The sequence below is a fragment of the Hylobates moloch genome, unplaced genomic scaffold (assembly GCF_009828535.3).
Source record: "Hylobates moloch isolate HMO894 unplaced genomic scaffold, HMol_V3 SCAFFOLD_8, whole genome shotgun sequence".
NCBI classification, from domain to species: Eukaryota; Metazoa; Chordata; class Mammalia; order Primates; family Hylobatidae; genus Hylobates; species Hylobates moloch.
The window spans coordinates 111,851,067-111,866,126 of record NW_026652283.1 but is presented as its reverse complement, the minus strand read 5'-3'; the positions used below and the strand labels follow the sequence as shown (position 1 = coordinate 111,866,126).

Below are 15,060 nucleotides of genomic sequence, written 5' to 3'. Positions count from 1 at the left end.
GGCAAGAGTTGCTTGTCATTCAAAGCATTTTCCCCGAATTCCAGACAGCCTCTGCAGTAGTCCTGACATTCTTCCAGAAAAGCACTATAAACAAATACTAATTACCCTTGTTGCTGCACATGGAGAATACAGGCACAGTTTGCTGCTGGGGCAGCCCATTTTCCAGCTTCGGTCTCCAAGTCCCCCCACCCCTCGCACTGTCCAAGAAGCATACAGGTGGCCGCGCCACCCACCAGTCGGGTCTGCCTACATTCAAAGCTCTAGCAGGAGGCGCGCCATTGGCCCTCGGGCGTCTTACTTCATGTCCTGCAGGTTACGGTGCGCCTCGGATTCCTCACTCACAGAAGCTGATACTGCAGCTTCTGCCTTTGGCACAGGCAGCCTGCGATTACTTAAAGCCACAGCCTTTCATTTATGAAAAACGAGAGGCAGGCATTAGACTGATCGATTGCCATTTAGTTAAATATCAGCTGCAATGGGGGAAAGAAAAAACTGACCCCCTCTGCATGGATAATGGAGTTATTTTTAGACTTGTGAGCCTTTTTCCTCCCCTCTATAATTGAGGTCATTAGATGATCACACTTACTAATAGAAAAGGGAAACTTGTTCTTCAAAACCCGTATACTAAATGAGGTTATGAACTAGGTGAAGAGCAAGGAAAGGGGCGTGCTATCGTTTACAATTTTAAATGACATTATGAAATGAGCGGTGTTTCAAAATAAGTCTGAAGTGCTGATCTGAGAGTTGGAGATCCCATATATTTTTAACTTTTACTTTGTTCTCACCTCTCAGTAAGAGCTACGGAAGTCAAGTCTAAACGCCAGCACTGAAATGTGGTCAGCAGGGACTGGGATTTAAGACACACTTTTCACTGAGTACCTTTCTGGCCTCAATGGTATTCTAAAGGCTTGGTTTTTAAAAATATGGTATTAAGTTGTTCTGAAATCACCAGTGAGTCAGTTTTTTAAATTAATAAGTAAATGGTTTTCTACTGTAGAAATTAAAGCCTGAGGAAAATCAGCCCGCATAATAATGGAAGAAAAACATAAAAATATGTATCATAAATACTTCTCCTAATATCTAATTTAAGCCTTAATTTTGTTTAGTAATCTACTTCAAGTAAACACCAGGAAGCTTTACCACTCAAGTAACAGGAAAAACAAGACAGCTTTACTAAATCCCCACAAGCAATCCTGAAACTCATTTGGTGAACTTGCTTAAAATTCACTTGTCAGTAGTAACCAAGTTGCTAACAGAAGGAAGAGATGGCAAGAAAATTCAATCATTTTTCAAATTTATGGAAACTAATGGGAAGATGAAAAAAAATTAAAAATTACAGTTAGTATAATTTCAAAGAATAATTGTGTGAAATCATTATGTTCTACTGCAAAAATACACCAGGTGGTATTTTTGCTTATTAAAGGGGGTTTTGGGAAAGGGAGTTTCACCAAGCACGTTGACATTTCCCCAAACTTCAACTCCACTGCACTCCATGTTCCTGTCCTTAATGCCTCAGAAACTAATGACATCTTCCAACCTCTGTCAGGCACAGTAACAGTAACAGGAAAACCCTGAGGTCATCTTTCACTCTTTGTCTCAATGGGTTGTGCAAAAGTCGGTTCTTCTCTTGTAATGTGTCTTGAATCCACTGCACTTTTTCTGTTAGTGCTACCTCCACTCTAGTCCTGATCCTAGCCCATTCCTGGACTATGGGAAGCACCCCTTTACCTTTCAGAGGGCTGTTAGATTATTAGTCCATATTCGTTGTACATATAAACTCCCTTGCTCACAATGAGCCTTGTTGAGTGCATTCCAAACAAATAAAAAAACTACTTCATCATAGTTCTGTGGACTTGAAGCATCCAGCCTCCCCTTTAGCCTCCCAGCCTCTCTCCCGTGCAAGTCACAGGGACCATGCATATCTCACCTCCACATTCTTGTCAACGCCACCCTCTCTGGAATGTGGGGCTTTCTTTACTGACTAATTACCTAAACCTTCTGGGAATGCTAAATGTCCCAGACACCATCCCCCTCCCCCAAATGCATAGAAAGACCATTTACGCTACTAAATCGGTTGGTAACTTATTACTTCAAACTAATTAACTAAGCATGTTGCATAGCAGATGCTGTGAAAATATAAAAGAAATTTAAGACGTGGTCCCTGCATTCCAGAAGCGTGGGGCCTACCTAGAACTAGAACATCCAGGCTCAGTTCTTTTGGTCATCTATCAAGGCAGATGACCTCATCAGATGGGAAGCAGTAATGAAAAAAACCAAGGGCTTTAAATACAATCCATAGGTGAAATGCTGACCCCAGCGCCCATACTGTAAAAGACACACACTAAGTGTTAGTTTCTGCCTGACTCTCCCTGGTAGCCTTGGACTTTATATGTACTTACCCTTTACTTGTAGATGATCAAATGCATTATGTCCTTTAGATACTGATTTACTGTTTCTTTTTACTCAGCTGCTCCTAGATCAGTGTTTCTGTCTTAGATGATAAACTCTTAACCGTCCAGGTAACAGGTTGATTCAGTTCTCTTTGTATTGTAACATGCAGAATTTCACACAATGTGAAAAAAGAGAATGGTGGAAATCTGGATACAAAGATGCCTTCATGCTCATGCATTAAGTATGTGAAATGCTCCAAGAAAAAAAAAATGGATTCCCCATAACTGAATTAGGAGTCCCTGGGACACAGGCACTTAGTCTCTGGCTATGGTCCCACTGATGTGCCTGCATTTTTGCTAGCCACTGAGTAGCATCAACAGCATAGAGGATCTTGCAGAGAACAGCCACATCAGATGGCTCAGACGTGTGCTGCATCTGACCTCCTCCCCATCACCCACACAGTGAATTTGCTCAACGCATCTACGTTTTTTTGTTCCAAGACAACTTTACTGCTAGTGCCATTCAAAATTCACCTTTGTTCAGGTGCTACTTTAGGTTAAATTCCACTTGCAAAAAAAAAAAAAAAAAAAAGATTTGGAGGCATTTTGAAGAATTAGAGGTTTGGGGAGGGTGACCTCAGCCCTGTTCAAGTTTACCTAGAAAGCCACCCAATAGACCCTTTTATGAAGAAGCTTAATTACTACCATCAATACTGTTGTTCACTTTGGCTGTCTGTGCAGAATACTGTCTAACTAAGCAAGGATAAACCAAGAATTAGAAAAAAACTAAAATAACATTAGTGTGTCTTTTGAGAAACAGAGTGTGACATTAGTTCTCAGATTCATGAGACATCAGAATGTCTGATATGAAATGAATATGTCTGCCACTACAGTGGGAAACTTAGAGTTACCAAGTAGACTTGCAACAAAAGCATGGTAGTTGCAAGATTCTCTTAATCAACCATTCTCACCCATAATCTAAGGCTCTAAAGCCATTTAGAAAAGGTTAGCAATAACAGAATATATATATACACACACACAATACCTATATATTATACACATATAAAAATACATGGACATACAATATATAGGTATATCATGTATGTAAAATACATACTGTATATGTATACATGTGTATATGTATTTTATATACAGATGTATGCGCGCACACGTGTGTGTATAAACAGTATATATACTTCTGTAATGGGAATGGGAACTAAAAGGTTAAGGGAGTTTTTAAAATTGTTTAACTTTACCCATGATTTATTTTTCTCCAACTATTTTTATTATTTCATTTATTTATTTATTTATTTATTTATTTATTTATTTATTTATTTATTTATTGAGACAGGGTCTCACTCTGTCACCCAGGCTGGAGTGCAGTGGCACAATCTTGGCTCAATGCAACCTCCACCTCTTGGGTTCAAGTGATTCGTGTACCTCAGTCTCTCAAGTAGCTGGGACTACAGGCAAGTGCCACCACGCCTGGCTAATTTTTGTATTTTTTGGTAGAGACAGGGTTTTGCCATGTTGGCCAGGCTGGTCTCAAACTCCGGACCTCAAGTGATCTGCCCACCTCAGCCTCCCAAAGTGTTGGGATTACAGGTGTGAGCCACCACGCCTAGCCTCCGTTTTATAATAGTACTCAGTATACATTACACAATCAGTAAATATTTGCTGATTATAAAATAAAGAGAGCAAAGAACATTTACATAAGACTTTATGCTCATCCTACATCTGGAATTCCATCCTCTCCGTTCATATGCTCACTCACATATACACTGTGTTATCTATTAAAGCTGCTGCGGTGGTTTCATAACAAAGAACTAGATGCAGATCCTGCCCTCAGTAAATTTCCTGTCTTAAACAGCAAAAACAAGCATTAAACTGGTATCTCTAATATAACGCAGAGAATGAAAGAGAAGCATATATGCTCCTGGAATCCAGAGGGGGACGGAACGTAGATCTAGACGACCAGGAAATCATTCCGGAGTGGGTTCTGGACTGGGCGTGGTGGCTCATGCCTGTAATCCCAGCACTTTAGGAAGCCGAGGCGGGTGGATCACTCGAGGTGAGGAGTTTATGACCAGCCTGGCCTACATGGTGAAACCTCATCTCTACTAAAAAATACAAAAATTATCTGGGTATGGTGGTGGGCATCTGTAATCCCAGCTACTCAAGAGGCTGAGTCAGGAGAATTGGTTGAACCTGGGTGGCGGAGGTTGCAGTGAGCTGAGATTGCGCCACTGCACTCTAGCCTGGATGAAAGAGCAAGCTACTGTCTCAAAAAAAAAAAAAAAAAAAAAAAAAAAAAGCGAGTTCTGGAGCTGTATTCAGTGCAGTCACAATTCCTTGGCTGTCAGGACCTAAATTTAGGTATAAGGTGAAATTCATACACAGTACAATTGTCTGGGAAATTCACTAGAAGCTTGCCATGTATGTGGACAATGCATCTCTCTGTAGATCCAACCCCGTGAATTTTTTTTCCTCTAGTGTTGGATCTACTCTCTAACTGTGCACCTGATAAAGGCCTTGGCTTGTGTTTAGAGGCCAGGTTGTATGAGAGAAAAGTATCTTTAAACGCTAAGATCACGGACAGTATGGAATGCTCACCCCACAAGAGGTGTTCAGGGACTGAGCAGACACCTGAAGGAAGGGTGGACTCCTGACCTTCATCTCAAATCAATTCCCGGGCCTTCGTTCACTGGGGGGCATACAAGGTGGACTTGCGTTCTTCATTTAATTTGCTTTCTTTTTTTTTTAAGTTGGAATCTCGCTCTGTTGCCCAGGTTGGAGTGCAGTGGTGCGATCTTGGCTCACTGCAACCTCCACCTCTCAAAGTAAAGTGATTCTTCTACCTCAGCCTCCCAAGTAGCTGGGACTACAGGCACATGCCACCACCACACATGGCTATTTTTTGTAGTTTTAGTGGAGATGAGGTTTTACCATATTGGTCAGGCTGGTCTCGAACTTCTGACCTCAGGTGATCCATCCGCCTTGGCCTCCCCAAGTGCTGGGATTACAGGCATGAGCCACAGCTCCCGGCCCGCATTGTTCTTACTTTGTTTGTGTACTGAATCTATGTAAATTAAATGCAAGTGGTGATGTGATGCTGCTGTAAAACCGATCTGAACACGTAGGTATTGTGGGCAAGGACAGCAGCCCAGTAATGATACGTGAACAAAGGATGAAGTACAGGAAGTTTGTAGGACATTTTCAGTTGAGAGCGTCCTAGACCTAGGTTTACGTCCTGGGTCTCCTCTTGCTAGCTGTCTGATAGCAGGCAAATTACCTAACTCTATTCCTCAATTTTCTTATTTGTAAATTCCAACTTGTGTCTTTGGTGAGGATTTAAATAAGGTAAGTAAGAATATCTGGCACTTAGTAAATATTAGGTTGGTGCAAAAGTAATTGCGGCTTTTGGCATGATGGCAAAACCGCAATCACTTTTGCACCAACCTAGTATTCAATAAATCCCTCTTGCTTCTCCTCCATCTCTTTACGTACAGCTACAGCATGTGGGCATGAGAAAAACATTAAAAGGGGCAGGTGTTGCCAAATGATAAAGAGCCTTATAGTACCACTTAAAAACCAGACTCCCCCAAACAAAATAACGTGAGTTATGTAATTATAAATTTCCTAGTAGCCACGTTGAAAAAAGGTGAAGAAGATGAAGCTAATTTTAATAATGTATTTTATTTAACCCAAATATATATATAAAATAATATTTCAATATATTAAATATAAAAATTGTTAATGAGATATTTTATATCCTTTGTTTTCATTCTAAGTTTTTGGAATCCAAGTGTATTGTACACTTACCACACACCTCAGTTCAACGGATTACATTTCGAATGCTCAGTCTCATAGGGCTAGTGGCTACCACACTGGACAGATCAGCTGTAGATAAGGGAGAACCACTGGAAGATTTAATCAGCAGCGTGGGATGCTTTGGTAAGAGGAAGCTGTCAGCAGTGCTTGGGATGGATTATAGGGGAGAAACAGTGCAAGCCTTATGATTGGTTAAAAAGTTGCTATCACAGGTTGGGCATGGTGGCTCACGCCTGTAATCCCAGCACTTTGGGAGGCCGAGGTGAGCGGATCACCTGAGGTCAGGAGTTCAAGTCCAGCCTGGCCCACATGGTAAAACCCTGTCTCTACTAGAAAATTACAAAAACTAGCCGGGCATGGTGGCGGGTGCCTGTAATCCCAGCTATTCGGGACGCTGAGGAAGGAGAATCGCTTGAACCCGAGAGGTGGAGGTTGCAGTGAGCCCAGATCACGCCACTGCATTCCAGCCTGGGTGATAGAGCAAGACTCTATACCAAAAAAAAAAAAGTTGCTATCATGATCTAGTGGAAGCTATCCAGGGTCTGAGCAAGGATGGCATGAGTGGGGATAGCAAAGACAAAAGAAGGGGAAAAACACTGTGAAATGAGAGTTCACAGGACTGGACTGACATCATGAGGAGGATGAAAGGAGAGAAAACAGTTGAGGATGGGGGCTATTAGGCTGGATAAAATAAAATAATTGGTTTATTTCTAAATATAAAAACTAATTGTTCCCCACATTTGATAGTATACAGTTTCTAGTTAGCTTACTTGGTTATATAAACACATTCTTGATTCCTTTCTTACAAATGAAAGAGAAACAAAAATACCATATACTATTACCATTACTAAAACCCTAGGTAGTCTCCATCTTTCCCTCAAAAAAAAAAAAAAAAACAAAGAAAAATCTGGAGAAAGCTGTAAAATACTCATCAAGAATTCACTGAGGCTGGGCGCAGTGGTGCATGCCTGTAATCCCAGGACTTTGGGAGGCCGAGGCAGACAGATCACAGGGTCAGGAGATAGAGACCATCATGGCTAACACGGTGAAACCCCGTCTCTACTAAAAATACAAAACATTAGCCGGGCGTGGTGGCGGGTGCCTGTAGTCCCAGCTACTCGGCAGGCTGAGGCAGGAGAATGGCATGAACCTGGGAGATAGAGCTTCTAGTGAGCTGAGATGGCGCCACTGCACTCCAGCCTGGGCAACACAGCAAGACTCCGTCTCAAAAAAAAAAAAAAAAAAAAAAAGAATTCATTGAAACTGTCTACTAGTCTACTAGTCTGGTAGCTTCTCCAAGGCACAGACCTAGTCTCACCTACTTCTCTCTCTCCCCATTCCCTAAACAGGCAGCCATACTACAGGGGCCTCTGTATGAAACCAGGACAGGTTTGTTGATCTGAAGAAAACTACAGAACAACCAAACTGAACAGTTTTCTTTTTGCTTTTAATTTTTATTTTTTCCCTATGTTGCTTAGGCTGGTCTTGAACTCCTGGCCACAAGCGATCCTCCCTCCTCATCTTCCCAAAATGCTGGGATTCCAGGCATGAGCCACAGCACTTAGCCAGTTTTTTTTCTTTCCCCTTTGCATTATCATGTATAGCCATCTTTAAAACCGTGATTTAAAAAAATGTCTAAAGAGCTCAAGTTATATTCTCTTATCAGTTTCCCCCTGAGATAATTACAGCTTTTATTGCTATGTCAGTAACATGTTGATATAAACTTGGTTTTCTCAATGAATTTTAGCCAGTTCCTGAAATAACATCCCTGAGGAATATTAGGGAAGAGTAACAACACAGCAGATCTGCTTTGCTTTTGTTGCACCACAGAGATTGTTTTAGGAATAAATGGAACTATCAGAAAGAATCCCCAGATATGATTCTGGGAGTTAACTCAAAAGTGCTCTTTAATCCATAAATATAACTAACCTCATTTTTCAAAGCATTAAACTAAGTGTGATATGAAAAGCTACACACAGACAAACACAAAAATTAAGTGAAAAAAATGCTAATGCTAGTTTAGGTCTAGACGCATACAGCGGTGTAACCGGCAATTATGTTTTTGCTGTTGCCATTCTAACCAACAGACTCTAGGGGCAAAAAAGGAAGTGAGAAAATGTTTCCATCCCAAATTGCTAGGGACCGACTCAAGTATCCGGTGAATTGACAAAACTGTAATGGGATGAATGATACCTGATCTTTCCCATCATTTACCTACATATTCCCAAGGCGAGCGCGTGAGCAAGTCCTCCCCGTGCTCCCCGGATCTCAAGTACAAAGGTTCTTTCTAGGATGCACATCCTTACCTCAGACAGCAGGTGCTGAATCACAACTGTCAGTGCCTCAAACTTGGTATTACCACAGGCAAGAAGCTGCTTGAGCTGCAGGATAAATCCACTTTGGTTTTCACATTTTCTTTTATATCGCGTCAATTCAAGTGTTTTCTCAGAGGGCAGCGCATCGGGAGCCGTCTGTGTCTGGATACATAAGCTTCGAGGATTCTTTTGCCTGCTCTTTTCAACTGCAACACGAATTAACATAGGTACAAAAATAGGTGAGGTTAATTTTTCAAATCACCACCACATGGATTCAAAAACAACCAGATAAGCCACGGAAATGCATTTAAGTTATGTTCCTGTAAAGAATGCATGTGGATGAGAACTGGAATCAATCGGAGATCTAGATGGTTGGAATTCATGAACAGAGACGGTGGCTTCAGTTATGACTTTAAAAGATTTCTGTGGAACAAAGAATTAGGAACACAACACAAATAGATTTGGCAACCCAGAAACACAAAAACTGGGTGCAAAATGTTGTTCTCCTAGTTTCTCATTTTCCAGTTAAATTGGTAGAGAAACCCTGACTGATGAGAAGCCTGACTTTTCTGATCTCATATGCTGAAAGGAACACACAAATCACTGGACTTTAAATTAAATGCCTTTCTCTCCTCCCATACATTTTCTACAAATCTCTCATCTTTTCCCTGATGATGCCCTAGTCATCACACAGATTTATACTGCAGATGAGTCATCTCCTAATCTCTAATAAATCATAACATACATCGAAAATATAATCAGATTTTGCCTCTTTAAGTTCACTGTTACGAGTACTATACCGTTGACTATACTATTCCATTTTCTGTCGAACACAAGCTTTGTTGGTCTTTTTGCCCAAGTAGTAATAATGGCTTATACAGTTTTTTTTAAAGCACATGCTAACACTCCAAATCCACCCCCCTGGGAATTACTCTGTTTTAAATGAAAAACTGTTCAGTCTTGGAACCATTCCAAATGTGTCATTTTGAATATCAAACAGAATTGGAAAAACAAGACATGAATTGCTTAGCTTCTTGAAATAAACGAGCCAAGTAATCCAAACAAATGTAAATCTGGAAAAAAGACACAAGAAACTAAAAAAAAAAGTTTCCTTATTCTAACCGTCTTTCATTACAGCATCCACATTCTGTGGTAGCATATCTAAAACAACTTTTAAAGAAATTTAGTAATTAGTCTCTAATTTTTCAGGAAAAGGCAAGCTACTACAGTGATTGCTTAAAGAAACATCGGTACTCATGTTCTAAGAAGAAATGGCTAAATATATTGAATAAACTCTAAGTTAAAAACAGGAAAAAAAGGCTCTTATTTTCTATGGCTGCAGTACATGGTTAAATAAGTCATATTTGTATTAATACTTGATAATGCTCAGTTCTAAAATTACTAAAATATCCATTGTTCCACTGTGTCTTTGTAATACTTGATGAGAGGATTTACCCATTACTCTTTATTATTAGCAATTATTAGTAGCTTATGAATAATTGTCACTTCCATAGATGTAGAAAATAGCCAAGTTAATATCATATTACAGTCCTGAAGAACAAATAGTTACATATTAATGAAAAATGATCTAAATATTTGACCATGAGATTAGTATTCTTTCATGTCATTTCCTAAATGTTTTTAGAAATTGTCACACAATGCATAATAATAATTCCAAGGTGTTTCATTGATCACAGTGTGTTCTCACTTCCTTTTCTTTTCATCCTCCCAATAATTACCCAGATAGGGAAGACAAGGCTCACGGGTGTGAATGTCTTCCCTGGGTGTAGACAACTTCTATGGGAATCCAAATTCAAAGTCAGAACCCAGGCCTCTGATGCCAGCCTCTTCTGTTCCCACACATTTTGGAAGGCAGATTAGGTGGTGATGTAATATATAACATACATAAAAATAAATATTTATGCAACAAATGTAATAATATCTTGCTTTAATACACATAAGCCCATTATCTGATAACTCATTTTAACAAACCTACATATAAACATCTGTTATATAATTTTATAAACAAAAATGTTCAAATTCGACTATCTAGAATTTACTGCAACAAATAGAGACACAAGTTCATTCTCCTGATATCATTTGTATATGTCCTAACAAAACTTACTTAAAAATTCATTTATTGATAACTGCTTTATCATTTCCTGAGTCCTGAATTAACACTTGGCTCTCTTTCTAGAATTTCTATGCTAATCAATGTTATTTTTAACACAATTTCAGAGCTTTAAAACTGTCAGTTTAAAATTAGTTACAAAATCTGAGAGGTGAATCTTTTATATTAATATTTTGGAGAAAATATTCTTCAAGATTCTTGCTTTTTGCTTATAAATCCGTAACAAAAAAATCACAGAATACATGTGATCGTACTAACAATGTTTACTTTTGAAGGGAAAGTAATAGGAATCAGATAGCTAAAAAGTCTCCTGAAGCATTTTTTATACTTTTTAACCATGGGGTAAATATATTACCTATTCAAAAGTTAAATATAAGAAGTAAATAAAATTACTTTTAAAAGATAGTTAAGGCCGGGCACGGTGGCTCACGCTTGTAATCCCAGCACTTTGGGAGGCCGAGGCGGGCGGATCACCAGGTCAGGAGATCGAGACCACAGTGAAACCCCATCTCTACTAAAAATACAAAAAAATTAGCCGGGCGTGGTGGCGGGCGCCTGTAGTCCCAGCCACTCGGAGAGGCTGAGGCAGGAGAATGGCGTGAACCCGGGAGGCGGAGCTTGCAGTGAGCCGAGATGGCGCCACTGCACTCCAGCCTGGGCGACAGAGCAAGACTCCGTCTCAAAAAAAAAAAAAATAGTTAAAGTAAAATTCAAGGACATACTTTTTTATATAATACTTAGCTATGAAGGAAATAGTGTATGCAGAATTTTTCCTTGGGGAAACTACACAGGAATCTAAACATTACACAGGGTTTGTAAGTGATTACTCAGAATAGCTTTATGATTAAGGAGGAAAGAACACACTGATGTATTTGTCTAAGAGTACATGTCTTCAAATTTTAAAATCAGAGCAAATGAGCAAAAGACTGCCCTCTCCGTTGAGCTGGAAACTCGTGCTGTGCACTCACAATCTTCTGCTCCATATACTGTGCTCCCTAAGGATGAAGTGTGACCACATGGCAGCCGATAACCCAGTTTCCACATGCTTCCCACTCTCAAGCACTCCTGGCTCAGCTGAAGATCAGAGATGATGCAAAAATCTCCAATGATGCTCAAAGCCCCAAGGCTCATCAACAGGTACTTCACAGTACTGAGAAGCCAGGGGTTTCCCTTAAATCCTGCAGGATTCATTACTTACGTGAAATTAGCATAATATCAGCCAAACTTTGCCCTTACCCTTGTTTATCAGCATGTTACTGTTTTGATAACAAAGCTTTTATACAAAAGTATAAATTATTTTGTTTACTGTACCTATTAACAGAACAAGTTCTGATTTTAAAGGACCAATTTAATCAGAAACCTTACAATTAAATGTCAACTTCTATATCGATTCAGATTTCTCTCAACAAGATAATTACCACCCTCAGCTGTGATCCAGCCTTACTGGGACTCATTCTAATGAAATGGCAACCTCCATCAGGAAAACAAAGGCCAGAACCAAAGACATTTGCTCATTTGGAAAGCAGCTGGATAACCCTGTTGGCTATCTTTGTTCTTTCTATTCAGAAACCTCAATTTAATAAAATTTAAAACTCGGGCAATGAAGTCATGTATCATCTTCTTAAAGAAACTAGTTGGTTAAAGAGGAAGATGCCCATTTCTCAGGCTCAAATCACTTAGGCAAACAGACCTGCATATCCCAAGACCAGAAACAATTTTGAGAGAAAAACCTACCCATTGAGACATGGACTAACCATAACCACATACCAGCAGCTGAGGACACATTCGTCCTAAGCCCAACAAGCCACACATTTCCTCAATCTGCTGGCTTTTCCAACTATTAAAATCAAGTCAGAGACCAGACCTACTGAGGGAGTTTGCCTCAGGGTCCGTGAAACACAAACTAAACACAGAATTTGCAAACGAACATTGTCTACTTTTGTGCATACTCATTGACCTACTAACTCACTCACGAAATAAATTTATTAAAATCTACCATGAGGGCGCTGCTGTGGTGGGTGTTCACCTGCCCTGGCGCTTTGGGGGGACGGGAGAAGTATCACTTAAGAAGGCGGTATTGCTCAGAGAGGCACAAAGACACCAACGATCTCTGCTGACTCATGTTTCCCTAGTGCTCACCTCTTCAGCTCCAAATCTCAACCTATCTGTATAAAGGTGACAGCCACTGACTGGATGGTAAGTACTTTCCACAACATATTGCATTAGAAACCGATGTTCGTGGGTTGACAAAACATAGGTTATGAACTCAGAAGCTAGTGAGGGGTCTCTCTCTGCTAGCAGTGTGAACAGACAGAAAATTCTGTTCTTTCTGCCTTAATCTAATCGTACACATCTAAAAGCCCTCATACGGACACCTACACAGAAGTTCTTTCCGTCAGGGTTTCCCCAGCATCTGGTGGCAGGTGCTTATCCTGCCTGTGCAATCTTACATACAGTTTTTTAAAGTTATCATTCATGGCAATTAATTATTAGTTCATGTTTGCATAACGTTTTCTAGTGTTCATTAGCTGTTTACTCTAAAACAGTTAACAGTAATAATAATTTAGGAGACATAATATTTTTCTATTTACATATAATATTTTTCTATTTCTAGGTAGATATGGCATTTACTGAAAATGGAAAATTTTAAGCTCAGCAAAGCACAGTGTTTAGACATTTAAAATTAGCCAAGCCAGGCCAGGTGCGGTGGCTCACACCTGTAATCCCAACATTTTGGGAGGCCAAGGCGGGCAGATCACAAAGTCAGGTGATTGAGACCATTCTGGCTAACACAGTGAAACCCCATCTCGACTAACAATACAAAAAGTTAGCTAGGTGTGGTGGCACCTGCCTGTAGTCCCAGCTACTCGGGAGGCTGAGGCAGGAGAATCACTTGAATCCGGGGGGTGGAAGTTCTGGTGAGCTGAGATCGCACCACTGCACTCCAGCCTGGGTGACAGAGCAAGACTCTGTTCTCAAAAAAAAAAAAAAAAAAATACCCAAGCCCAATTATTTGTGGGGGATGGGAGCAGGTTAGGATGCCTCACCATTTAAACTTTTCATTACTATATTGGTAGAGTTCGTTGCAATAGCTCATATTATATGAAAAAGACTTCCACTTATTTTCTTCACATTAAAAGCATATTAGAGAATAGAAAGCATATTCATATAAAAAATTCCTGTTTGGATTAATTACGCTTATAAAATTTTTCCTGAAGCAATAGCCCAAACTTGCCCTTAACTATCTTCCATATAGCTGGCAGGAAAAAAAGCAAATTTCTCATACTCTTATGTATATAAAATGGACTACTAACTCAAAGAAGAGTTAATACAAATTCATCACATTCAGAAGTACTTTTAAGAAGGCATTGCCTCTCTCCTATAGCAACCAAAAAAGCATGGCACTGGTCTAAAAACAGACACATAGATCAGTGGAAGAGAACAGAGAACCCAGAAATAAAGCCACATGCTTACAGCTAATTGATCTTTGACAAAGTCGGCAAAAATACATACAATGGGGAAAGGACACCCTAGTCAATAAATGGTGCTGGGAAAATTGGAACAGAGAAACTAGAGCCCTATCTCTTATCATATACAAAAATGAACGCAAGACAGATTTAAGACTTAAATGTAAGACCTGAAACAATAAAAATTCCTGGGTTGGGGAACGGAACTAGAAAAAACTCTTCAGGACTTTGGCCGAGGCAAAGAATTCATGACTAACATCTCAAAAGCAAATGCAACAACAACAAAAATAGACAAATGGGACTTTAAAAAGCTTCTGCACAGTAAAAGAAACAGTCAACAGAGGAAACAGAACACCTATAGAATGGGAGAAAATATTTGCAAACTATGCATTTGACAAAGATCTAATATTCACAATTTACAAGGAATGCTAGCAACTAACAAAAAATACAACCCCAATAAAAAATGGGCAAAGGACATGAACAGATGTTTCTCTAAAGAAGACACAGAAGCAGCCAACATACAGAAAAAGTAGAACATACGAAAAAATGCTCAACATCACTAATCATCAGAGAAATGCAAATTAAAACCACAATGAGATACCATGTCCTATCAGCCAGAACGGCTATTACCAAAAAGTCAAAAAACCACAGACGTTGGCAAGGATGTGGAGAGAAGGCAATGCTTATACACTGTTGGTGGGAATGTGAATTAGTACAATCTCTATGGAAAATAGTATGGAGATTCCTCAAAGAACTAAAAATAGAACTACCATTCAACCCAGCAATCCCACTGCTGGGTATCTTCCCAAAGGAAAAGAAAAAAACAATCTTACAACAGAAATGAAAATTAAAATAGCCAATTAAAACATTAAACATTAGAAATACTTATAATACAAACAATAAATAAAAAGAGAACATCATTCTCA

At 39.5% G+C, this 15,060-nt stretch overlaps 1 protein-coding gene across 8 annotated transcripts in view; it reads right to left on the bottom strand.

Annotated features, from left to right (window-relative positions):
* Window positions 1–15,060, bottom strand: part of MTUS1 (microtubule associated scaffold protein 1) — a 158,739-nt gene that overhangs the window by 32,556 nt on the left and 111,123 nt on the right. For 7 of the 8 annotated variants that reach the window (XM_032162387.2, XM_058442159.1, XM_032162386.2 and 4 more), the window contains one exon: window positions 8,528–8,742. In XM_032162387.2, coding sequence (XP_032018278.1) covers window positions 8,528–8,742 — 215 coding nt within the window. Of the gene's footprint in view, window positions 1–105; window positions 3,502–8,527; window positions 8,743–15,060 lie in introns of those variants that run through there. The other variant, XM_032162392.2, reaches the window with a different exon arrangement.